This window comes from Chelmon rostratus, chromosome 14 (genome assembly GCF_017976325.1).
Source record: "Chelmon rostratus isolate fCheRos1 chromosome 14, fCheRos1.pri, whole genome shotgun sequence".
NCBI lineage: Eukaryota > Metazoa > Chordata > Actinopteri > Chaetodontiformes > Chaetodontidae > Chelmon > Chelmon rostratus.
The window spans coordinates 9309435-9336534 of record NC_055671.1 but is presented as its reverse complement, the minus strand read 5'-3'; the positions used below and the strand labels follow the sequence as shown (position 1 = coordinate 9336534).

The window sequence follows — 27100 nt, the reverse complement described above, 5'->3', positions numbered from 1 at the left end:
CAAACCTGACTTAACGTAAATAAATAAATCAAGCTTTAATACGTTACCTCCTACAGTATATTTCTGCTCAAGTCATGTCAGATAGATTTTCATCAGCAGTGGTGGTGGTTTGACAATGGAGACAACAACTCCCATGATGCCACACCACTTCATGAGGTCATCAAACTGCATCTTCTGTTGTCATCAGGAATGAGAGGAATGTTCGTTTGAATGAGATCAGTCAGTTGTTTCTTTTCTGTTGTTTCTTTTTTGCTTTTACGTTTTCCCAACTCATGAGATGACTTTGAACTATTCAACTCGAGCTCACTCAACTTGGCCTCCAAAGGCGAACGCATGTTTTAGTTGAACCAACCTAGGAGTGATTTGGTGTAGTGGCAGCTGAATCCGATCCTTAACCTCTGCACATCTCCCGACTCTGCAGAGGTGAAGTGTGTCGATTCCCACTGGAGCGTCTGGATGGAAACAGCCACTCTGTGTGACCCCGACACCCCGAGGCTGGCATCCTGGAGGCAGCGGCCTTCTTTTGTCATCAGCTTGGACACAAGCCTACAAGTCAACAAGTGCTCGTTCTGGGTTGTGAGGCCCGTCACACTAACAGAGGGCAATGACGCAACAGGACTTTTGCTTCTGGAAACATGAGATTTGCCTCTTGTAGTGCCTTATGGAGCATTTCAGCGTCATGGCAATGCAATTAAAATTGAATTCACTTGAGAAAAAAAAAATCTGTGGAACTAGGGCAAAACATTGCTTCAAATGACAATTAGACGAACTGCTGTAATTTCAGTTGTTTTCTATTTTGACAAAGAACAAAAAAAGCCATGATTTGCAATCAAAACGTCCTGGATTACTTATTATGAAAGTCATTTGAATCCTTTACAGACATATTTTTGTGGTGAAATCTTAAGTTGGATAAATGTTATATTTAGTGAAGTAAAGTCATATTCTTGTTTTACTATAAGACTCTTTTCAGTTTCATGATATTTAGGACAGGCATCAGTCAGTAGGGTAAAGCATCAGTTAAAGTGACATCATTGTACCCCAGTTTTTACATGGAAAATATCGATAATATGAAACTAGCGGCCATCCGAAACGGCTTAGGTGGTGTTGTTTTCAAAGCCTGTTGGACATCATATACAACTGACTCTGTATTCACTTAGATGCTTCTTTTTAAATGAGACTACATTCGTTTCAGCTGCCACTATTTTGAAACAAGACCGTTTTTTTATTGAAATGAGGTCCGCTTTTAATCACTTAGTGCCATACTGTTGAAATCATTACTATAAATCCTTAGGGACTAGGAGAGTGACCCCTTTTTATGTAACAGCATATTCAAATGGTTTAACTGAGCTTATGGTTTACACTGTACACACGTAGAAGCTGTTCTCATGTAAATGCAGTATCTGCAGCTGTGAATCTTGACATTTTTGGTAAATGATAACACACCATAGCTTCTTTGGTTGTGATAAGCTTTCTGTGTCTATGCATTATGCAGAAGGTGAGCTGGTGAACTGTACATTGAGGAGAGAGCTACAAATGAAACATTTGTCTGTTTGTATAAGTGAACTTTTTTATAAACTGAAGGAAAAACCTACAAATGCTACAAACCATGTACGCCTACATTTGTTTAGTATATCAGACTTTCTCATCCTTTTCTCCCCGGATAAAGTGCATGTGACTTTGGTGGTAGTTTTACCAAACTGCAACTCGAAATGGACCCTGGTTTAGTTAAGAGTCCGATGACGACATTTGATCCAGTTTGGTTTTAGTTTTTCCAATTCATTTGTAACAGTACCTCAACCATGAGAGTTGCATGTATGGACACAGTGAACCTCTGTGGAGAGGTCATGTACAAAGGATTTTATTACATTTCCTTAATAAAAGCAGGTTTATATTCACCTTTTGGACTTTCATCCTTTTTACATGTAAAAAAAAAAACCCCAAAATAATTATACAAACTGTCAGTGCTGCACCATGGGTAAAAACCCATGGTGCAGCACCTAAAATTAAAATCTAAAATTATATATGAAGTCTTATTTCAAAGTTTATGACAGTGACTTTCACAGACGTTCTGTTGGACTGAAATCATCTTGAGTCACACTAGTATGGAAGCCTATTTGTGCCAAAAAATAAAAAATAAAAGTGTGTGTGGGGTGTAGGAATTCGGACAACAGACGGTCTGGAGAGAGCTATTAGCAGAGAGAGAAGTTTTAACTCACGTACAGTCTTTTATGCAGCTGAGTGAACCATTGGTGGTTGCACAAAATTGAACTAGTAGATGTGCCAGGTGTTGACAGTGAGCAACTTCATTTCAACTACAGACTGCAGACAGATTCACTGGAATTACTTAACTGGAAGTGCATCAACTGAACATGAGTTTTCCTTATAATGACGACCAAATTACAGTTAGTTTTTCCTGTGACTTTACAGTTTCTCTCTGTGACCCATAAAATGAAGGGTTACCTCTGTATTATTTCAGCAGGTGTGACATTAAATAGGTACAGAAACCCTGCTGTGTAGGACAGCAGTAGTCCTTTGACTAGTAAACAGACATGGATTTCAAGTTAATGGCAATGATCAGCGCTTTAATTGAACATAATAATAAAAAGTTCCAGTCGAGTGTCGAGGTTGGTCTGTAAGACTCGTCACCAAACTGTAGCTGTCAGTGTTGTGGCTCAACAGGAGAGATTGAAAACAAACTAAATCTGAGGAATGAGTGAGAGTTCAGAGTGATTATTGTTACCATCAAACTGCATCTGACTTAGGAACAGTAAAGAAAACTAGACACACATGTCTGTAAATGACAGTTGCACCTGTTGACAATTCTCCCCTTGAACAGCTACTTTTTCACTGTCGATTTCTTACGAACAACTTGTGATTGTGACAAAACCGTAGCTGCTATCAAAAAACCGATTACACTGTGAGATGCGGACAAGTCTGGGCCAGATGTACGTGTGTTTTCTGTCCAGATATTCTTTAGAAAAATGACTAAATGGTTGATTTAAAAAGACACACTCCGACAGGCTGCGACTCGGAAAACAGGAGATTGTATGGGTTTAAATGGAGCAGCAGAGCAGGGCAGCTGGCGCAAGATCAATCTTTATTTAAATTTGGTGGGGGCTAACCCTTTAAAATTTAACTTTGATGAGAGAAGAAAGGTTTGTCTACAAAAAGATCCAAAAATTATGTGTCTCCTATTCACCGCTTGGATTTTACGGCAATTTTAGAAAAAATTTCAGGCGATTTTCTCACTGGCTCTTTCACTCTAACTGATGATGTCATCCACTCTAGAGGGAGAAATTCTGAGCATTTTTTTGAGAATCTTTATGGTCTTCAGATGGTCATAGCTCGAAAACCGTAAGAGATATCAAAAAATGTGCCAAGGTTCATTTCGACCTGACAAAATTATCTACGTTTTAAAGTTTGAATGAAGTCTCTAGGAGAAAGTATGGCGACGCAGCGGACAATTATAAAAAGGCTGAAATTTGAGGAAATTTCCCATTCATTTCTTATGGGAAATTCTTCGCAGTTTTTTGCGAATAATTTTCGCACTCGAGCCACTCACCTCTATAGCTCTTTGAGCTATAGAGGCGAGTGGCTCTTGCGTTGCCTCATGCCACTAATAAAGTCCAGTGTTAAAATATTTTGATGTATTATCTGTGGATGATCAGCTTCCTGTTAGTGGAGAAAGAAAGAAAGATAAAAGACATGATCAAAGTGACACACTAGGAAAACTATGGTTTATTGGTTTGCTTGTTTTTTTTAAAAAAAGCTTACACTCATTGAGTACAGCAGATAAAATCTCCAAAAAGTCATTTTCGAAACAGTTGTATTTGGAGTACAGAGCTTAAGATTTTTTTTCTGTCAGATTTTTCTTTACAATTCTACATTTTAATAAAGGTCGAACTGGCATTTTTATAAATTATGTAAAAACCTGATTAACACAAAAGCACAAAAGGACTGTATGGGACATCAAAAACGAAAGAAAAAAGAAATAACATGATTTCATGTTACTCTCTTTATTATTGTACACAATATACAAACTGGTCCTTTGTATCGATTCTCCTCACTTACGCATACTGTCTTACTTGGATTAAAAGGTGGAGATAAATAAATAAGAAGTATCTACGTATCTCAAATAGGATATGAGGTAAGTGAGTATGGAAAGCATGTTAACTCCAATAAAACGGCAAAAAGCATAGCCTGTGACAACATACAAAAAGAAAAAAAAATTTCAAGCATGGATCTGTGACCAGATGTTACCAAGAGACCATTTCATACAGTAACCACTTTTCTAATTAGAATAACAATAATAATAATAATGATGTGATTAGAGCAGCACATTGTGCCCATATTGGATAATAAAAAAGCAACAAAAAAAAAAAAACATGTTTCAGCATGTTTGCTGTATAGCAAAATGGAAAAATAATGAGGTGATCTGTAAGTTGAGATGACTACAGCTAACAACACTTGGGAGGGGAGTTTACAGCAAAACAACACAGGCAGAAATGAGAGTACGAGTTAACAACATAGTACAAACAGAGTTGCAGATGTCTTGCAATAAAAACACAGCTTCTTCAGTTCTGCAGCAGAACAGAGAGGAGAGAAAATACATGAAATACTGACCACACAGATGTTGTACTGAGAGAGGTTTACAAAGAAGCTGAATGCATCTTACCTTCACTCATTAGTGCACATTATCTGTGCTTGTCAGAGGATTTATGAGTATGATTGTTAAGGGAAACGGTCAATAAACCAAAAATGCTGATGGACACACTGAACTACTTTAGTCAAAAAAATCTGTTTTGTCGTAGGACAGAGACGAGCCTCAGAGCATCCAGGTTGATTTGCTTTCATTGTGCAGCTGTGGTATAAAAAGCATTTGATCCAGCACAGTGTAACATGATGTAAATCATCAGTTCAGCCTGGCACATTGTGGCAGAGGGGGCTGTGGCTACTGAAGGCTGAAATGAGCTCACAGTAAAAAGCTCAAATTATAAGTCAAAGTCCAATGGTTATATGCTGACGATTAGCCAACTAATTATGTTTATAAGCAGGTCGTGTTGACTGGCTTCTCAATGTAATATTGAACAGTTACTGCAACTGAGTTGAGTTCAGTGACAAAGAACTGTAAAAAAAAAAAAAAAAAAAAAAAAAAACCCTGATGCCATTCTCTCACAACAGCTCATGGGAAACTAATTTAGTGCACTGAACACATGCTGAACTGCACAAATGTTTAGTTTTAAAACAAGCTAATTCATGTGACAGTGGCGACCACAAACGGCCTTCAGCAGAGCAGGCAACCCCAACTGAACGACTCCATAACTTTAAATATTAAAATATTCACACAGTGCAAAACACCCAGAATTGTGATTTAGGTGTCACGTTTAAGGATATTGCTTTTTCTCTTCCTTGCCTCCGCTGCTGTCCCTCTTCTCTTTCTTTTCAGATTTCTCCTTATCGTGTCTGGACTCCTGCAGCACAAGACCACAAAGATATTATAAATTACAACAGATCAGCAGTATTGGAAATAAGCTGTAAGCAAACAATGCTTTCACTGAAAAAGTTTTTGAGATGAGGTACGAAAAGGCAATGAGTTGATGCATTGACGGTCACTCGCTCTACAAACAGATCAGGAGGGAGTGTGACAAACTGAGCTGACCTTTTTGCCTCCAGAGGACGTTCGCTCAGGTTTCACAGACTCTGCCTTCTCTTTACTGGAAGATTTGGATCTTTTGCTCTTCTCTTTTTCAGCTAAAAGCGGGGAGTCACAGGAAGGACTCGTGCTCTTGCTGTTTTTGGAGGAATCTGGGGAGAGAAGGTTCAGTTTAGCTCTTTGTTGTGCTGTATTTGTTACTTCAGATTTGCCAAGAACAGACGTACTGGTTCCATTCTCATCCTTTTTGCGTTTGGATTCTTGGCTCGTCTCGCGGTCACTGACAGCATGGTCCTAAAAGAAAAGCAACATACAGTACGTTAATGGTGGTGACAGCAAATCCTGACTGTTGGGATTTCATTCACTGACAGATGCCAGCTGAGCAGTTACACACGCACTCATATGAACACTGGGAAAGTTTAGAACAAGAGTTAGTGTGCATTAAGAAAAAAGAACCCTTGGACGGCCGAGGACAACCTTTCCAAAAACCCATTTCCCACAGTGCAGCTGTCTCATTAAATACTGACTCTTTTCCTGTCTTTCCGATCCTTCTCTTCCTTCTTCTCTTTGGACCGCCCTTGTGTGTTGTCTGAATCTTTCTTCTCCATCTCCCTCTCTCTGCTCTTGGACCGGGCTACTGAATTGTAGTTGATGTGGTGCTGCAAAGACAATTATATATGAACAGAACAAGACAAACACAAATGTGTTTATTTTGTCAGGGGTGCCTTTAAATTGAGTGTTAATGTCACTACAAATGTATTAAGTTATTGTGTTGGAAATAAATGACCCACACTGGCAACAAAACAAGAGTGAAAACACCTAAAGACTGAAATGTTCTTTGTTACCCAGCACTGGTCTAAACAATTACAAATATTGACTGATGATTATATTTCTATTTGTACATCAATTACTGACAATCCAAATTCAAACCCTTTTGAAGCATACACATATTCAAGGAAAATTTTGCTGCACTACTTATGCTCAGACGCCCCATTTTGTAGCCAGTATTGATCAGGCTGACTGTGGTCAGAATTTCATTAATTATATCACTGCAGAGGCACTGCTGTTTAACAGAGACCTCACTCATCCAAATAAAGCTGTGCCCAGTTCAAGAGATCTACTGAAGCATGAATGCAGCACTCACTGAAGTCTCGTGTCTCCAAACAAGCATGATTTTAACAGGTAACAACAAACAAACGTGCTGTGACTAAATATCATTGGTCCTATTGATACTGGAGATCAGTGTGAGCTCCCAGTGAACGCACGACTCAACACTTCACTTCAATGCAACAGCAGAAAGTAGAAGTTGAAAATAACTGGAAATATTCGTTCCAGGAGTTGTCCATAATGTATTATACTTTACAGTTTGCACAGTGGGCAGCACTTTACCTTAAGTTCCCCTATTTAGCATTTTACAAGCACTGTATAAACATAAAAAATATAACAACCTACAATGTGGTTGGAAGCATTTGCCAACAACCATAACTCTTTTATAAACAAATAATAAATGATGACATAGTAAAAGGAAGCTGTAACAACATAACATTTGTTTTCATACTTGAAGTTATTCAGGGGACTTGAAGTAAAATGTTACCACACGGGGCGTAATACAGTATATGCTTATGTGGGAATACGTGATGCCTAACAATGAACATGGTCCTAAGCAGGCACATGCTATTCAGTGACTTGAGATGTTTTTCACAATAACAGAGAGCATTCTGTGAAACATTTGAGTCACGCTGGAAGCTTTTACCCCGACACAGCATTCGACTTCTACGACTTTCTTATATCAGTGAATCACAGACAGTGACCAACAGACAGAAGTGCAGGGTGCAGATGATACCTATATATACACACAGACACAAGGCTGGAATAGCTGCTGCTACAAAATATTAGCCCGATGAAAGAGAACACTAATGACATTATTTCATTCCATTTGTAATTAAGTCAGGCCGATTAATACAGAATTCTTTTATGTTTCTGTACATCAGTGTCAAAATAACCAATTACATGAAATGTGATTCAATGTTGTGACAACTGTTGTCTCAATGAATGATTTTTGTTGTCTACAATGAATTTGTCATCAAATGACCAACTATTATCCTAAAATAGAACAAATCAGGGAATCAAGGAGTTTTTACTGAAAAGAATAACTTTAAAGCTAAACTCGTCAATATTTTCTACATTAAAAACTGATCAAATGACGATGCATAATGTGTTGCTTGTAGTGACGAACCCACAGAGATCATCACATGACTGCAGTTCTCCTGAGCCTTATAGCCTCTTTTAACTCGTTATTTTGGTTTTCACATCCAGCAGATTGTTTGACGTTTGCCACAACAACTTTATAAAGGTGATATGTCAGATGTAGTGGTCAAAAAAATGATGTATCTTAACAGATTACCATCAACCTTGGTAGAGGTGACACATGAATCAATCCACAACTATTGCAAAATATGGAAAGATGGAGGAAGTCACAGACATGTAGAATGTGTTATTTGTTGCCAGCTGTTGTAAACAAAAGAGACAATCCGAGAGAAGGTGCGAGTAGCAGAGTCAGTTCAAACCTTGGATGTGGACTCCTTGGGTTCGTTGCTATTGTCCTGTAGGGATGAATGGAGATGACAGATGAGCTGGGAGGGGGTGGGGGTTTGGGAGGAGGTTGTCAGACAGCAGTAGAGAGTTGGAAGAAGGGGTGGGGGTGGGGGGTTGGGGGAGTCGGGGCTGGCCGGACCAACAGCATACGTCTCCCTTGACCTCTGACCTTCAAGGACTAAGGCTTTGAAAAGGTTATTACATAGAGGAGAGTTCAAAGGCTCAACATCTGGAATGTCAATGCTTAAAATAGAAAAACCCTGAGCATATATGAAATAACTGCTAGTCATATAACTACAGACATGTCTGCAATTTCAGGCAGCATAATAGAAAAGTCCTACAGCGCAGCTGGTATTCAATACATCTAAAGTGCAAGTGCTGTAAATAATGTATGTGTATGTGTGTGCCTGTGTGTGTAAGAGAAATCACTCAATTCTTATGTGCTTGACTGCATCCCTACATAGGTAACTGTTGCTGTCACTTACAGTTCAGGAATGGATAAGACACAGGGAGCCTATTTCTCTGGTGGAAGGGTAAAATAAAGACCTATCACAAGCTTCCAGTGGTTTGGGCAACGCTCCAGACGATTCAGGCTTCGCCCACTCTTTCCCTCCCTCTCTGTTTGTAGGGGCAGGCTTATTTTCCTCTGCATTTTTGGCTGATTCAAAACTGCGACATTCATTTTCTCCGTTGATCTCAGGTGCTGGTGGCTCTGATTTTCCATTGAATGCTTGCCAGGAGGTAGTACGACTGTTGATGCCGATGGCTGGTAGCTGTGGGGGACAGCGTTGTAGGGGCCGGCAGGACTGACTGGACACGCGTCTCATGACGTGAAGGCTGCATGCAGGCCGCAGCAAACGGAGATAGTGGGGGGTGGGGGCTGATGACTCAGCCGCAGCAGAGAGGTGCTCCTACAGCAGAGGGGTTTGCTGGACACCATCCGACTCTGCGCTGGATCCGGGCACGATGAGGGGAAAGTAAAATACTTTATCACTTTAACCAGGGAATCTTCTCAGCTCCCAAAAACAGGGAAAATAATCTTGGGCACCATTTCAAGTAGTGAAACACTGCTCCCGGGGTAAAAAGAAAAAAAAAAAAAAAAAAAAATGCCATTGCCATTGGAAAATGCGAAAGCTCTTGATTTGGCAAGCCATTTTTACTTGAGGTGGATATTATTTTCAAAAGCAAAAAAAATCCACGAAGAATATAGAAATGCTTAAAAAAAAAACTTTCTTCCCAAGGCACACTGACTGCTTTCAACAATATGAAAATAGATAAATATTTCAATATGAAAATACTCATTATACACAATATTCTCTTGACTAAGTCTTTGAGGGCTTTTCTCCCAATTCTGCAAAATATAATGCTGATGTCCATGGAATGCTTTCCAACTCCCATGGATTAGGTTGGGATTTCCAGATGCCATGCCTGCGCATGTACGACAACTCTCCTTGGTGATCTTCGGGGCTGCTGGAATGTGCAACATCAGGGAACGCTCCGGCAGATAGAGAAGAAACGGGCACAGCCTTCCTCAAGCCATACTAACCTTAACAGACGAGGAGTGGGACGGAGAAGAGTGACTGTCGAGCTTTCGTCTTTTGTGATCTGCAAAGACAAGAAGAAGGAAACGGGTGGTTAACTAAGCTACACTGCTCAACCTTCAAGAAAAGCCTCTTTTTAGCCATTCATAACTGACAGACATGTCACAAGGGGGGACAACATTCGTCTTCCAAACATCCAAACTTCCTGCAAGCGTTTTCTTTCTTTGATTTGATGTATTAAAGTTAATGTGTTGAAACAGCAGGGCATCAAAGTAAAAGAGGTGTGAATACTTTTATCGACAGCGCATGTGGTCTGGCAATGCAGTCGAAATACTTTTTATGAGCTGTGTGGAGAACACAGCAGTGAAACAGACGACCAGAAAAAAACTCCTTACCCCTCTCAGATTCGGCTGACTCCGATCTGGGAACTGGTGACTTGAGGGACCCGGCCACAGCGCTCCTGTCTCCTTTCTCCTTGCTCTTGGACTCCTTGACGGCATCGCGGTCCCTGGATGGCTCTACGGGCTCCCCGTTGCCGGCCTTGGCCTTGTCGTCTTTGCTGTTTTTCTCCTCGGCCTTCACTTTCTCCCTGTCTGCCTTGGGGGTCTTCTCCTTACCCTCGCGTGCCGCCCGCTCCTCCTTCCCTGCTCTCTCGTCTCTCTGCTTCTCCCGGCGGTTCTCCGCCTTGGTCTCGGGAGTGCTGCCTGGTGTCTTTTCCTTTTTCTCCTTTTTCTCCTTGCCGCTCTTCTCCTTATCGTCCCGCTCTTTAACAGCTTTGGTGCTGCAAAGAGATTAATTTTTCCTTTTTCAAAATTCTTTATTCAGAAATGTTTCACAAACGATTCTGCTGAGCTGTTGTATCACAAAACTTACAGACAGTACTAGAGGTCTAGTTGGACACAATATCAGTACTTGCAGAGTTCTGAAGCTTTTTTAAGCTTTAAGATAATTTAGTGTCACAGAAGCTCTGGAAATGCCTACCTGTTCAGAGCACCGTTCCCATTGCTGGTGGTCACTTTGGCTGCTGCACTGTTGGCTTTGTTCACTGGCTTTGTGTTCCCCTGAGATTTATCTTTGCCCCGATCTGCATAAAAACAAGCCAAGAAGGATTTAGAATCTGCAGCACCTGTCAGGCGTAAAACAGCAACATATACACGCTTTTGCACACTGAAGAGTTTTATAAGAAGGATAGTAATGTTTAAATCAATCTGCCATGTATATTTTTGTTGCTCTGAACAATATTGCATATAGACAACAACAAACAAAGCATAAGGGTTTAATAATTACCAATTTTAATTAAACCACATATCTGAAACAGAATGATTCAGCAGTGACACTGCAGATGAAAGCAAGAAGTTAAATCTAACAATACTATCATGTGCCTGGTTCCTTATTTGTAAACTAACAAAACTGTACTGCATTCAAAACAGCCTTGGCGAGTTTCTCATCACTCACCGCTATCCTCTGACGTCCCCTCCTCCGTCTTGCTCGTGCTGGTGGCAGGCTTGCCTGTACTGCCGGGGCCGTTCTGTTGATTGGCAGGGGTGGCACTGCGCGCTGGCTGCTCCTTGTGGTGAAACTCATTCTCAGGGACCATGTGCACCTTCTGGCTTTTCAACCGACCTGAATAACTGTAAGATGCATAAAGGGTTTGCACATGGCAGAGACAAAACCTCGCAAGAACTTCTGCGTATCACACGGTGTAAAAAAAAACAAAAAGGAGAACTAACTTAGCACGGCACAGCATTTCCCTGCAATTACCCCCCTGCATACTTGGCTATGAATAAACACACCATGGACACTCATAAGCGGGGATCAGTATCCACCTACATACAGGCTTCACCAAGAAAAGGATATTCATTCAAGCTAATTGATTGACCACTCGAAGCTCAAATGTGTGGGCTACAGTCACCTATTGCCACTCCTAGGTGTCTAAACAGATATTAAAATAAAACATATATAAATTAAACTAATTACATAACACGCACTACTCTTCTTTTTCAGGACCCCATCTTCCCATTTTGTTATGATAATGTATGTTAAGTGTATGCTCCGCAGAGAGCTGAACAGCACACAATGCTGTGTTACCCCATTGCTAAGGCATAGAGGTCTGGCCTCTTGTCCTTCTCCTCGAGGCAGATCTTGTGGACACGGCACTCCAGCGCTTGGCCCAGGTTCAGGACCTTGGGGTAGCAGGGCAGGATCTTGGTAAGCACGATGAGAATATTCCGGATGTGGGTGTAATCTCCCGTCTCCAGGCAGTGAACCGAAGCCTGGATGGAGCAGATACGGAGGACATGATAACATAAATTACACACCTTCCACAGAGCTCTGACTGCCATTATCTGGACAGAATTTTCAAGGAGAGAAATACGATGAAGAAGGGCAGCTCACTTTAGTGAGCATGTAGTGCCACTTGTGCACCACATGCCTGAAGTTTTCATAATCGAGCTGATCCGCTTTGTTCCCTCCATCGAAGCCTGTGGCTCTGAAGATGGTCAGGAAGCCTGGGTAATTGACGCACTCCTATGACCACACCATAAAAAGAGACTGATTAATTCATCATCTCATCTTACATTAGAAATTACTACAAATACATCAAAGTGACAGGTGTAGAGAGACAGGTAGAACTGGACACCTTCTCATAGACTGCACGGTCGCTGTGCCAACGGGTCACCGTCTCCAGCATGCAGCAGAGGAAGCGTCCATAGCGGTGAGACTCATTTTCCGTACAGCTGGCGACAGTGTAAATGATAGCAGAGAATACCTGCAGAGAGACATAATGTGGTGCGTTGGCTTAAATAACACGTTCAAACACAAGCTGCTTGTGGAAAAGTCTGAAACTTTTGCCAGATGGTATGTCAAAGCTTTTGGTGCTTAATATCTCAGAACTGCTGTTAATTGGAGTCTGACTTATTTAACGTGTCTGTCGAGCTTTAATTCGATGGTGTACGAGAGTGGTCATTGCACTACTCAATGGATTTCTGACACTTACATTTATTCTTTAGTGTTATTTTAATCTTCTACTTCTGTCACTGTTCTGCTGACTGGGCCAAATTGGAGCCTTCATTAATCACATTATTCATGTTTATACTTTTTTTCCTAAAGCACTTTGTGGCTTTGAGAAGAAGGCTGTAAAAGTACAGTTTAATTAATCATCATCATTGCAGGTGTCTGAGCACGTCTGTATACGAGTGCCTTACTCTGTCATAGCACAGGAGGGTGCAGAAGTTGGGTGTCTTCTGCTGGTGGACCAGCTCGACAAAGCGAGCGCAGTACACGGCGTCGATGGAGGAGAAGATGCAGCGAGGGAACAGACAGAGCTGCAGGAACTTTGTTATGGTCTCGTTCTTTGTGGATTCTGTCAGTAAGCATTTACATTTGTGTTAGTAACAGAGGCAGATAAAACAGAATATTTACCTCAAATATTGATGCTGCTTTGTCTTCATGTCTCTCTTTACTACATTAATATATTCATATTGTGTCTAAATGCAGTTAAAACTTAATTTCTCTTTGCTCGTAAGATATATAAATGGTGTGTCCCAAACATGTGCTGTTATACAACTGTTATATCCTTCTGAAAGCAGGGAGGAACGTATGTTTTGGTCTATAAATGTTTCTAAGATCAAGCACACTCAAATGGATGAACCGTTTTCTTTCTCTCAACAGAGAAGTCACAGCATTGTGGAAGACTGTGCATATGCAGTGTAAGATGCATCAAGCCTGTCACTGGCATTAACATTAGGATACTTACTGGCCAACAACCAGTTGTCTTTCTCCAGTTTGAGGCGGTGGAGAACCCTTTGGACATGCTCCAGCTGCTTCTTCTCCTCCTCTTGCAGTTTTTCCTGCAGGGCAGTGCAGCGTTCCTTCTCCTTCTTTTTCTTATTCAAGGGCTACATTGGAAGGAAACCACAAGGATATACACACTATAATTATGCACAACACTGACAGCTCTTCAATCACAGTCTTGCACTCCTTTACATTAGCTGCTTTTTGTGAACTAAATGTAGAGATTCTACTGTGTCAGTTACACGAGTGCTTCAGTTAATTGTAAATTGTAAAAGCGACAGCCATGGACAAACTTACTATTTCTGGGTTCTCTTCAATGGCCTTGATCTGGGCCTTGAGCTTGTTGACCTCACGCTCGTAGGCTGAATGTGGAACGGCCAGGTCATACATGGTGAGGGACCAGAAGGTGGCATAGAACTGAGGGCGGAGGTCGTCCCAGACCCTGGCCGGATGGAGGGACACCACAGCCTCATGCACCGGTGTCATCACCTGTTCACAGGCTGCCACATACTTGTGTACCTTTGGCTGCTGACGGTTGCCTTTCTCTGCTTTCTTCAGCTCATCGTACTTTGACTGTGAGTAGAGTGGATAAAGAATAAAAAATCTAAACATTTAAGCCTTTTCTTTAATTGATTTGAAATAGTTTATTTGTGATAACATGCATATATATACAAATGGCACAAAAAGTAAGATTATATAATAATGGCAAAATGAGGCAATTAAATACTGACCTACGTACGCAATTTTCCAAAAAACTATAATGTTTAAGCCCTCTTTCAAACTTTTTTTGTTCCAACAATGGGGATCAGCTTTAAGGCAGTTGAAAGACAGTCTGCTGAGAAGAACTGCTCCATTTTAAGTAGAATCAAAAGTCAAAATTCAGAAAGTCAACTGACATGAGCTCAAATTTTCAAAATGAGGAGAAAGTGATGTCATCACACAACTCTATAATAAAAATCTTATTTTAAGTTATTTGTCTAGTAAAAACGTTTGCCTGACCATTCTCTTGATAATAAAGACTACAATCTGTCTCCATAACAGAAATTACATAATGCACACTAAGGCTCTAACAGAGTCCACTCACCAAAATCTGATGGGCATACATTGGCCGAGACAGGAAGAAGGCAGCATCATGTGGCGTGTGGAACTGGTTGCAAAGTATGTCAATGGAGGGAACCCGTTTGATGTAGTCCTCTGTGCTTAGGTTGGAGGCCAGAAAACCACCAAACTGTACCAACGTGTCATGACACTGCAGGAATACAAATTATTATATCAGATAAACTGAGGGACATTCAATTGTTTACCTTACTGCTAAAAAACAAAGATGGATTCAATTATTATTGAAATAGGGCGCATACCTGGTCATAGAGGTGGCCAACAAGTTTGAGGTGTTTCTCTCCACCCTCTAAGAAAACCACACCGTTTCGTTGCTGGGCCATGAGTAGACACAGTGGCAAGGCCAATTCATGGTCAAGAAGCACATCTTTCAGACGCTGTGATGACTTCTTAGTATTCCTGATCTGGCCGAAGTAGCCACCCTGTTGACAGTATCACATCCATAATTGCAATGCCCTGAGCTCAGGTGCAGCACTGGTCCAGGTAGTCACACAGATCTTGCTCAAGAGCCGCATTAGGGAATAATAACTGTACTCGAGTCTACGTACCTCAGCTTTGAGTTGCTCCCCTCCGGTCATGGCCTCTAACTGCTCTGAGGTCATCTCATCAGTGATCTCAATGCCAGCCATTTTCTGCACCACCTCTTTCAGGATCAAGAGGTCAAAACTGTGGGGAGAGGAGGGACGTATAAAGCAAAGCTCATTTGCTGATGCACAAAAAGACGCACGAGTGAAGCACTGATTAAGAAAAGTCCAGAGGCTAACCCAGTGATAATAACGAATTAAAGCCTAGTGGTGCTTGGACTGAGCATATCCTGAAAATCTGTGATCCTCTTCTTTGTAATCTAGAGCAGTTTACCTCTTCCCTGCTTTGAGCTGATTGGTGACATACTGAAGAAGGCCAGCCAGCTCAATTGGGTATTTCCTGAACACGGCTCCGCACAGACTTGCCAGGCCTTGGTTGACAAGGAGAACAGGTGTATGTTAGATACTCATTAAAACATCAAACGGTTTCTCTCCTTTTGCATGCAAATGAATGATGTGACTGCTGTGCAGTAACAGGAAAGTTAACCGTCAACATACTCTGAAGCCATGAGGAGATGGTGGTGTCGTCATGCTTCATCTTCTCCTTCTCGGGATTGGCCAGAGCCTCAATGATGCAATCTGAAGACAGAGTTAAGTGGAACAGCATAGAGACCGAGAAAGCAGACCCCTTTACACTTGCGCCACACTGCCTCCAACAACACACTCACTCACTCACACACTCAATCACTCCCAGAGGTCAGTTGCTAGTGAATTGAATAACAGAGACCAGTGTAGGATACAGGCCAAGACATCATAGTTGAGGGATGTGAGGTATTTCAAGGAGTCCACCACTGGAACAATGAGGTTGTCGTACCATTGGATCTGTGATAGCATCTGATATACAGCAGGACAGAGAAGGGCAGAAAACATCAATTATAGAGGGTATACATTACACCTGACTTGATGCGGGGGGAGTGAACTCAATTACAGAAGTGGGAGACATGTGACATAGACACTTATAAAGACTACTGTTACAGAACAAAACCTTTGCTTAAGTGTAGGGGTGTAAGGATATATCATAGCACAATACTATCATAGCACAATACGATCTACAATGTTTCAAGTGTGAATTCATTTTATGCCAGGAGGAAAAACATTATTGTTATGTTGAAGTGATTGCTAAGACCACAAACCCTGTTTCGTGTATCATACCAAAGTATGCAAAGTGATTGTTTTTGTTAATGCAGCAGGAACACAGTCCAAGTTTTGGGAGTTTTTACCAAGTGGCTTTTACTTTGATTCATGAATGCATGATTTGTAAGCAGAGCTGTGGGTGTAAACAATCCCCAGAGCAGACGCTCGGGGGGGAAAACACAACTGGTATATGGAGCGAGCAAGGTGCTACATCTTGCAAAAAGCTGGAATTAATTTCTATGTTGGCATCATTCAAAATGAGACTGAAATAAAATAAAATAATCACAGCAAAATACACTTACGTAATCAAAGAGGATGGTAGGATTGCTATGGCTCAGTTTGCCAATCTGCCTTCCAGATTGTTTCACATTCTCTTTGGTCAACCGCCTTGAGAGGGGGGGGGGGGGGGGGGGGGGAGCACAAGGCAGGAAACATCAGATTAAAAACACATGATGATGCAAAGTGTGCTGAATGCAAAGACTGAGAGCTTCACAGCAGTTGGAAAATGCTCTCATGGTTGTCAGCTTAAGATAAAAGCAGTGCCACTGATTTCTTCAACAGCAAATAGTGTTGGAATAATTAACCAGCACGAAAACATCCCATTTTAATTCTTATGCTGTCCATGCTAAACGGTCCTTCCAATACACCTTAACTTTAAATGGCTGGTGAAAAACCAAACACTGACACATGCATTTGTTTTTTCACTATCAAATTACCCATCCTATTGAGCAATGTTTTATCAAATTGGCAAATTTCAGAGACATAAACCTAAATGTCTTACCATAGGTTACTTGCTTTGGCTTTTTGAAGCCATAAATGAACATAGAAAAATTTGGGACAGTAATACCAGATATTAGCAGTCTTTGACATTTGATCGAATTTGTTCCTGAAGATTACTGTGAACAGGGTGAGCTAACAAATGAAATGGATGTGAAGGAGAAGCAGCAGGACAAATAAAAGATGGCCTTGGTGTTGTGATTGCAGTGAACCTCTGCTCACTGTGTGATGTGTTCAAGGCCGAATTTATTGTCCACCCTCTCAATTGAGTAATCACAGATGACGGTAAGGTTATGTGCGATTCTGGGAAAACACAGAGCAGTATGTTCCGAAAACAAAGGAATGAGAGACACTGAGAAATATCCCAGAAATGTACTTGGCAACTGACAAAATGCACTGAGCCTACTCTTGAATGAATTGGAAATGGCTCCCCATTCATTCAGGGTTTACTTTATCTTTTCAAAGTAAAGCAACAATCTGTAAAACACAGAACGACTGAATTATGGGGAATTAATGGCTGACGCATTTTAAACCACATACGCAATGGGAAGCACGCAGCCTACAAGGACACAAGAATCAACCTGGTGTTTGGATTGAAGACATAACAAAAGTCAACCAAATGCAGAAAGAAAGATGAGTGCACAGTAATGGTTCTGTAGAGTGACTTACTTCATAATGTATTTGGCCCTTTCCACAGTTTGAGCTTTGACTTTAACCAACAGCGGATGGCTGGAATAGGTCTCATTCTTCCATTGTCCATATAACCGGTACCTGAGGGAGCACAGAGAGAGGAAGCGCTATGAAACTGCAGGTTTATTTTAACAGCGCAAAGAAACAGACAGATATAGAAATAGAAAACGGCTTATGCAACAATGATGACAACCTAAGTATTTATGGTGGATAATAAATAATATGCAACATGCATGTCTGCTTAATATCCCATGATATGGATGCTATGTTGTGCTACATTGCTAATAAAGACAGGAAAAATAGGGTGGGTGTGGACCTTGCACATGTGTACGTCTAAAAGATTAAAAAAAAAAAAAAATTCCTGTGCTGCTGCGACCAACTGAGAAAGCTGGTAGCACCAATCGTATCAGTGGAAAAGTTAGTCTGGAGCACTGACAGAGTCCTGAAATAGTAAATAGCAAATTCCTGACTAGCATGATGTTAAACTTCTGTTCAGTGTGAGATGATTTCACAGCAGGGTCAATTTCTACCTCATTTGCATTCTGCTATCCATTTTGTCTTGTTGTTGGTGGGTTTTTTTTGTTGTTTTTTTTTTTAAGGACTGCTGATGTTTGACTTGGAAATCGGACCAAGTAATTTGCTATGCATCATATTTGGAGGAAGCAATGTCAAGGAATATTTAAAAAGCCCTCGGGATATATCAACAACTTCAGCACAAAGAGCAACCCACTGTAAAATACACTGACACAGCAGAGCATAAATGAACTGAGCTAATTGTCCACTTTCAGCTTGAATCAAATGCTTCCTTTGACAGTGTTGACACAGTTTGGTGTGAAATACTGCTGCTACTATGTTCAATAACTAAAGAAGTTGCATTATTAGCTGTGACAAACTGACACAGACAACTGAAGTAGTGTCACTGCTCATCAGCAGTGTGCCAAGATATGTGAACAAAGGGTCTAAAAATAAAACTCTAGCATCATTCAGGAGCAGAAAAGATGGTTTGCTTAACATAAAAAAGCATTTTAAACAATCAAGCATGGTTTTAAAGTCTTTGCTTGTGTGTGCTGCTCTTTATTTGCCAGCTAGTAAACACCATCCTGGAGCACTGCCTGAGGGTTTACTATCAGACAACTCAATTAAACAGTGCAATGTGTGTGTGTGTGTGTCACCTGTGCTGGTAGGGAAAGAGTTTGAACAGGCCCCAGAGTTCCTCAGACATGCAAGCATTACACTCCATCAGAGAGAGAGAAGGGAGTAGCACCTGGTCGGCAATACTCAGGAAACAACTCAATAGTGTATCCTGCAATCAACATGCAATCAACATGAATAAGGTTCTTAAAGTAACATATACCACCACATACTGTATATGAGATAAGCTGACAGATCCATTAAAGCAAAACAACAGTGCTTTTATTCTTTTAAATATTAATTTACAGAGTGCCATGTAGTCAAAGTCTTTAAGTTTTTATACTTACCATTTTGTCTTTGACATCCGCTCTGCCATCACTTTGGTGCTGAGAAGCAAGGGATACCAAATGTGGGTCAAAATAAGATTTAGGCTGTGGTGCAGATGTAGTAATATAATTGTTATGGTTCTGTACCTCTTTCATGAAGGCCTTGCCCAAACGCACAATCTTGGCAAAGAGGATAGGGTCATGGGAGAGGTGAGGGCCCAGGTAGCCAAGCATGCTGAATGTGTCCCTGCGTAGGTCCTCAAAGCTCTCTGCAGGCCGAGGGGCTCGCTTGTTCCTCAGTGGATGCAATACGCATCCCCTCGCCCCTTTTGGGAGGCCAGCCCTGTGAGGAACAGACCAGTGTGTAAAAGCCTGTGCTTTCTTTTCATTTATTTGGCCTAGTTATTGATTTTCATTTTTTACTGAACTTGTATGCATGGCATGTTGGTATCAAGACGAGTTAAAGAAATGTATGCATGTACTGGTTTGACTGTGCATAATGGGCAGTAAGCGAAGATTAGAGAAATTAGAGAAATCAGCACCTTCTGTAAAGAGGCTCCACAGTCAGGTGCACAAGCTGGCAGAGTGCCAGTGCAATGGCCTTGTGAGAAGACGCATAGAAGGAAGGCATTTGGTCCATAATACTCTGGGCGTGGTGCCAGTCCCCAATTCTAAGTAGCGCTTCCAACAGGCCGAGCTTCTGATTATCAGGTGGCTGTGGGTACAGAAAAGAGCAGCAACTGAGTGTTTATGCATTACTGACTATGCCAAAGTTCAATAACTGACTCAATAAAGCTGTCAAGAGCAGTGGGGAAATAATGAGCACAATGATGAATTTTTAAAATTATTCCTATCTACATATATAACTATATCATGTTTTGGGGCTGACAATACAAGCAAATGAAGTAAATAATAATACATTTAAATGTAATGATTCTCAGATCATTAGATTTAAAGTAGGTTACTGTAGGTCGATAACAATTTGCATTCAGGTGATGCAGAATAGGCTTTAAAGGGTGGACATTTCTGTGCTGTTTCCCTTCCAGTCCCTGCTGTAAATCATTTCCACCCATCACTCTCAATCCTCTCCGTTCTCAATATCCATCCAGATTGACAGCTTTCCTCCAGAACAGCCTTATATTCACAAGTGCTTCAGTACCTTCTCATTCTTCTCCTCCTCCTTTTCTTTATCCTTTTCTTTGTCTTCACTTTTCTCTGAGGGCAACACAACCATGACCAGCTTGCGTGCAATCTGCTTGGCCTCTGAGATGTCTCTCTTGTGTTCCTCGACAATGTTGGCATCTAGTGGCATAAGCTGGAATGACAGAGGCAACAAAAGAGCTGAGTTTAGTCTCAGGACATATTACAGATGCTTCATATGTGATGTAGGGGAAATAATGCTGCATTTTGTATTTGACACAAAGTTCTGACATCATAATGACATGAATAACTTGACGACATCACGGGATTACTGCTTCTAGTTTAACATTTGCAAAACTCATATTGCTACATTCTGACAGACATGTAAATTGAACAATGGTGTCCTTTAAATACTGTCACAATTCACTGGACTAGAGTTGTTTCTTTTCCTTACATGTACATAGAGATCTTCTAGCTCTATCAGGTTATGGTGAAGCAGAGCAGCAGCAATGTGGTAAAGTGACTTGGGGGTTTCCTCATTGGGCTCCTGAAGACAGACACAGGAAAATACATCAATTCATTATCACTGACATCAAATATATTATCTTTGGGTCATAGTTTGAGATTGTCTGGACAGATTGAGTTCTGTCATTAAAGACACTGTATCTGTTAATCTTACGAAAACATGCCATAAAATCGCTAGGAAGAATTAAAAAATTTACTGTACAAGCTACAACATAAAATATACAAGGCTCTGAATCAACATATTCCAATTTGGATTTTCCTGCTCAAGGATCAGTTTATACTACTGAACACATTCTCACCTGGTAGAATTTGAACTTAAATCCCAGAATGTGGCAAAGGGTGAGGGGCTCGCACATGTAGGACTTGATGAGAGACAGGAAGAACTCATCTTGGTCAGATCGACTCTCATACACCTCCAGGATTATGTCCAATACACGATTAGGGTCCAAGTTGAAGCATCCTGCAGGCACGCGAGAGCAGGAAATTGGAAAAACAAATTAGTCAGTCAGTAAACAATATCAATATCACACAAGGGTAATGACTTTTAAGAGGGGGTCACAAGTAAAGTAAGTAAAGTATACAGTAAAAAAGCTGCATAGGTACAGGTTGTTTCAAAGCCGGTGCTACTGACGCCAAAGTCCTGACAACTCTTGCTCTAAGAATGGACGAGAATACCAACAGTCTTTGGCGTGAAGATGTAACACATTGGATTGTAGCACATGGGGCCAGACGTTGTGTGATATAGAGGTACTTGACCATGCAATGCCCCGTATCATTAGCAGCATAATAGAACTAATGTAAAATCTAACAAGTGACCAGTCAGGTGTGATGGGGGTTCTAGTGGGAAGCCCTTTGTATACCCTCACACTCATCAAATCCATGATTGTCAATTTACAAAACAAAACATGCCCACAATCACCAAGACTGAGGATGTAGGATTTGTAAGACTGGAGCTAGACACAAAGTAGCACCACGTTCAATGCAGTCGCCCTGAAAAAGACTTGATTGGTACCTATGAGGGACTTGATGCTCTCCAGGACAAGGTGGCTGGTGATGTTGCCTGAGAGGTCTTGGCCAAGCTCAGTGATTAGTTTAGCATAGCCCTCATTCTCCTCCCGTAGCAAGTTAAACTTCTGTTGCTTGTAACTGAAGAAATAAAAAGATGACACAAACAGTGGAAGCACATTATTAAGCATAATGAGTGCTCCTCACACACTGATATACGCCTTTTCTATTCATGTATGTCTATATCTCTACTAAACTGTGCACTCTACTTACAACAGTTTCGTCTTTATTTTCACAATCTTCTGATTAAACTGAAGGGCTTGTTTTATAAGTCCAAGAGATTCCAGGGTTTCTGGATCCAGTCTCTCTTTCAGGATGGCCTCTGGAACAAAAATCTGAAATAAAAAATGTAACTAGTTAATTAATTTATTTCAGTAGTTTATCACAGACCTGGATATGAAAATCAGTAAAGCATCTTCGACACCAACAGACAGTGTTATAAACAAACTGACCAAATTGTCACATTCTTACGTATCAACTACACTATTCCACATTCAGAACAATGTCCTGTCCTGAGTATATAACGCTGTTACAACAGCAACAATGAAGTGAAATGCTAAGTCATGAAGTTCTCATATTTTGATGGTACATATCCCCTTTTTAGGTACCTTTTATCTTCTCTTTTAGTCTAAAGTGCATGCTAGAAACATTTATTTTCTGTCAGTTATATAAAATAATATGATGTTAGTACAGAAATATCAAGACCTACCAAACACGCTCCCACCAGTTGTGTGTAATGGTCACGTTTGTTTTTTTCTTCCAGTGCACCAGTCTCTAAATCTGTGAAAAACATCATTTAAAAAAAATATTATGACAGCAAAAAATATGCCAAGTTTGGTAACGACTAAAAGCTATTATAATATTTCATACTATATTTGAGTTACTTTTAATGCAGTACTTCAGATACAATAATCAATAATATTCAATGTTCAAATAAAGAAAAGATTTACCTAATATACTGAAAACATCTGCTAAAATCGATGGCATGTCCTCTCGGAGTTCCTGAGAGCAAAACAAAAGTTAATTGAAATGAAAGGGTATTGCAAATTCTGTGCAGACCACTAGCATGATGAAATGAAAACAGGCAAAACACAAGGAATAAAAGGTTTGCCTATACATCACAGACAGTAGTATGTCTTTATCATTGGTTTAACTCTTGAATAAAAAACATTTAACAAGCTATTTTACCATCATGTCCCCAAGGACGCTGGTGACAAGATCCAACTTCAGGTTCCCCTGTACAACTTGCCAGCAGAGCTCGTATAAGGCGGCCTGTATATCTGGAGGGGACAGACAAGGCAATTATTATCTGACTGAACTGACAGAAGTGAAAAAATAAATTGTTAACATTAAATGTGAAAAAGCGCGTCTAAAAAATGTGCTATATTGGGTATCGATATAAAACAGAAACAGAGTGTGTCAAGTGTTCACCCACTTGAAAAAAGTATTTAGAGGCATTTGTAACAATTAAAGCCTTGAATTTATATGGAGAGGTTTGTATCACCTTTGCACAACTAGATGCTACAATTTTCTCCCATTCCTCTTTTCAAGTCTGGCCACAAATTCTGAATCGCACCGAGGCACTGTGCTTTATCATACATGCAGTACGGATCAGACGTATATCGCCAAGACTGGGACCACTAATACATAAATTGATAATTAGCACTAATGTTATGTAAAACAACCTTTCGTGCATGTCTGTGTTTTGATAACTTATCAAAAACATTTCAGTTTGCAGTCACACTTATGTTTATTGCTGTGCAACAACAAAGTCATGGTGACATTCATCAACTAATTACCCAGGAGCAAACAGTGACAGGGTTATTCCCAAGTCGCTTTACTGACAGCTGTCATATTATGAAAAACCGATCTGCAGTGTGGCAGTTATTTGAGAAACTGGAGAATTAAAAATGTGTTGTTTGCTAACAATTTCAAAGCAAACTAAAAATTCCAGGAAACACAGCCAAGTTGCTGAGGCTTTTGGTGGCATTTAGCACTGCAATTAACAATAATTCAAGAAAATATTGTTTAAAGGGTTCATGCGTTTAGTTATTGTGATAAATACTTTGTTGTTCCCCTTTGCTAAAAACAAAAACAGCATGTTGCAGATATGAATGTGAAAATAACAATTAATTAATACATATTCCAACTTTTATGATACAATTATCAACAAATATAACTGGTATAAAATTATCATATATTGTGAACTAATTTATAGGTTGCAGATATCTCAATATTATTACATCAATATTATACTTTTGTCTCACTGCTTTTGCCAAAATAAACATTCCAACTGTAAACTGTTTCAAACATATTTGACCCATTTTTATCAAACTTTGGTACATAATTTAAAAAGATTTCCTTTTCTTGATGGACGTGCATCCGTGTGTATGTCAGGAAAGCTTAAATACGTCGACTACAAACAATAGAACTGAGACTTACCTCTGATCTCACTTCCATGATCTGTTTTTTCTGTAAGTTCTTTGCAGAGTTGTACGCTACGAAGTTAAGAGACAAAATTCTGGTCAGTTACTGCTACTCAAACATGACAATCTGTAAAACTGCCTATATCTAACATATCTACAGTCACTCTGACAGATTTATACTGCTTATCATATTAATGCAAACCTTTGAGTGGAATACTACAAAAACTCCCAGGAAACCTTTACCAATCTGGATGTGTCCACACTGACAGAACCAAAGACCTAACTCAAGGCTGTCATCGTTGACAGCCAATTGGCCTCAAAGAGTGAGCACAATGATGGACTGATCCCGCACTTTGTGTCACCTCAATGGCTTCCTTTAAAACTTACATTTGAACACAGGACAATACACTAGCTGACTACCTCTGCCACCGAATCAATGTGCTTAATCAGGGTAATGGTTGGCGAAAGGAGCAGCTCAGTGCTAAGATGCTGCCAAACTGACAGAGGTGTGTCAGAGCCCTAAGGTCATCCACAGCATGGCTTATAATCAGAGGCTGCCAGGCCATTTTCACTACTCCAAGCAATAAGGTAAACAGCAGTAAATCAACTTCACATCCTGGTCTCTCCGACTGATTAATTCCACTGTTTGACTAGCACAACTGATTGATAACAGACACAGGCAGATCTAAACGTCCACAGTAATGTAAGATGGCTTATGAAGGAAATACATTATTTGGCTAGAAAAATAGTGGTTACGTTAGAACAATGTGACACTTTCATTATTAGCACGTGGAAACGCCTTTTCACTTGCTGCCCACTACAGAGATGTCGCTGTACCTCATGGCATCCCTGAAGTGACAGGGAGTCTGCAGGGCTTACAGACATTGGGCGTTAAACCCAGACCATCTGACCAGCAGATTAACCACTGGGCTGCTCAAAAGGACATATATATGATAATCATGTATTTAGCTGTTTTGTGGAAGGGAAATAACTGCTTCTTTTTCCAGCCAGATAACATTTATTTAGCTTTACAGTTCCATCTCAGCTCTGCACAGCAGCTGAGATTACATTAAATATGAAATGTTTTTAGTCAGTGCACAGAAGGGGATCTGTAAGTAAGACACCACAGAGAGGGAATACTATGCATAATTTAAATACATGTATGAGTTTTTCTCTTGATAGGGACATTTTACAAGTTGCTAATTTGTTGCAATATCTGAAATTATTTTCTGTCAGAGTGCTTTCAGCTTTAGACACAAGCTTCATATCTTCATAGCTACGAGTGGGGTACTTTGAGTTGGTGCATCTCACTGCAGGCCTTACTTAAATATGCAAGGCCTACGACCACTAATAGTAGCTAGCACTGTGTATGAGCCTATTGTGTCTCCGCCTGTATGTGATGGCTGCTGTGAAATGTATATGTGAAAATCTCCTTCACGCAACGTCTCTTCTCAACATGATAAATCTAGCAACCCCATTCTGTCCTAGGCATTGATTTCCAGATGATGTTTAGGCGAACTCCTTTGGTGCTGCCTAGATTAGTTGGTTTTAACGTTGAGCGGACAAAGTTGATGTTTGATGGTTATCGTAAGCACCCAGTGCATAATTAAGTATGGAAATATGGTAAGCCATAACTACATAACGTTACTCTCAATTAGTTAACAGACTGATGGGTTACACAAATATGTACCGCTAGCTAAACGTGAACTGACAAGGAACGAGTTAATGCATGTTAACGTTGCAGCTCTCTTGTCCAAGATGTTTTACATTTCAAAAGACAACGTTTATAGACCAAAATTACTAAGTGTCATTGTTATTTTTCAAACTGTCGTGCCGAGACAATACAACGTTTAAGAAGTCAGCAGACATCACAGGTGCTGTAGCTAACATTGTGGCTAACACTATGTCACGACCCGTCGTTTCCCTCCACTTGATTACTATTACTATAAATGTTACACAACGCTGTCTATGAAGTGCTTTTCCGCTAACTTTCCATCGATTGTGTTTTGGAAGACAACACCGGCTGAATACCTAAACTTTGGCACCAAATAAGCTTGAAAACAGAGGCTAAAACGAAGTGGAAAGTGAGCTACATGGAAGCTAACTAGCTTTAGCTAGCTTTTGAAAGCCACCGTGTTTACAAATGAAATAAGGGGGAGCGTAAGCTAGTATATTGCTAGCATGCAGGTAACGTTAGCTACTTAGCTAGTTACGTTTAAGTAACGGCTCCGCTTCATTAGACGGGTAAATCGACTACACTCACAATCAGATATCAAGTAGCTTACAAGTTGTGCTTATTTTTTCAAAAAGCGGCGTTGTTTAACGTTAGTGGGGCACTTTAAATGCTTTCTAGCTTGCTAACGTTACCCCTAACGTTAGCTCTAGCAAACACTGGAAAGACTGGCCTCAAACTGCAACGCTAGCTACGAGTATTTTTTTATTAATTTGTTCATATCAATCAACAACTGTTAAACCACTACAACCCCTGACACTGTGTTTAGGTTCAGATTAACTCACAACTCGTGTTTTCCTGATTTTTCCCAGTTCTTGATCCATTCGCCAGGGAGGATAAGTGTCGCCATCTTCCATACACACAGCCCGGATA

At 40.5% G+C, this 27100-nt stretch overlaps 2 protein-coding genes across 2 annotated transcripts in view; one reads left to right on the top strand and one right to left on the bottom strand.

Annotated features, from left to right (window-relative positions):
- Window positions 1-1879, top strand: part of LOC121617764 (glutamate receptor 3-like) — a 68578-nt gene extending 66699 nt beyond the window's left edge. Inside the window, exon 16 of the mRNA XM_041952997.1 lies at window positions 422-1879. The gene's annotated coding sequence lies outside the window, so the exon portion shown is untranslated. The remainder of the gene's footprint in view (window positions 1-421) is intronic.
- Window positions 1880-3720: 1841 nt separating this feature from the next.
- On the bottom strand, window positions 3721-27090 carry thoc2 (THO complex 2). Its single transcript, XM_041951768.1, has 39 exons — window positions 27013-27090; window positions 24512-24567; window positions 23258-23349; window positions 23020-23071; window positions 22779-22849; window positions 22283-22404; window positions 22017-22150; window positions 21304-21464; window positions 20934-21026; window positions 20499-20654; window positions 19882-20054; window positions 19487-19682; window positions 19361-19399; window positions 19055-19185; window positions 17862-17963; window positions 16718-16802; window positions 16022-16115; window positions 15780-15860; window positions 15556-15652; window positions 15246-15363; window positions 14940-15119; window positions 14666-14830; window positions 13879-14154; window positions 13544-13685; window positions 12993-13150; window positions 12428-12556; window positions 12184-12315; window positions 11878-12062; window positions 11245-11420; window positions 10771-10873; window positions 10185-10570; window positions 9795-9853; window positions 8221-8256; window positions 6181-6312; window positions 5881-5947; window positions 5660-5805; window positions 5395-5471; window positions 4676-4722; window positions 3721-4580 (listed from the first exon to the last, which is right to left on the bottom strand). Exons 1-38 carry the CDS (start codon window positions 27075-27077, stop codon window positions 4695-4697), a joined length of 4695 nt encoding a protein of 1564 aa, XP_041807702.1. The 5' UTR covers window positions 27078-27090; the 3' UTR covers window positions 3721-4580; window positions 4676-4694.
- Between the last annotated feature and the right edge of the window lie 10 nt (window positions 27091-27100).

Bases quoted from the DNA above. Each gene is read 5' to 3' on its own strand.
- thoc2 (XM_041951768.1), bottom strand. From the start codon at position 27,077: ATGGCGACACTTATCCTCCCTGGCGAATGGATCAAGAACTGGGAAAAA. The intron at 21,465-22,016 runs GTACCAATCAAG...GCGTGCCTGCAG, and splicing joins GAGCATCAAGTCCCTCATAG to GATGCTTCAACTTGGACCCT. The intron at 5,948-6,180 runs GTCAGTATTTAA...CTTTTCTTTTAG, and splicing joins ATCGGAAAGACAGGAAAAGA to GACCATGCTGTCAGTGACCG.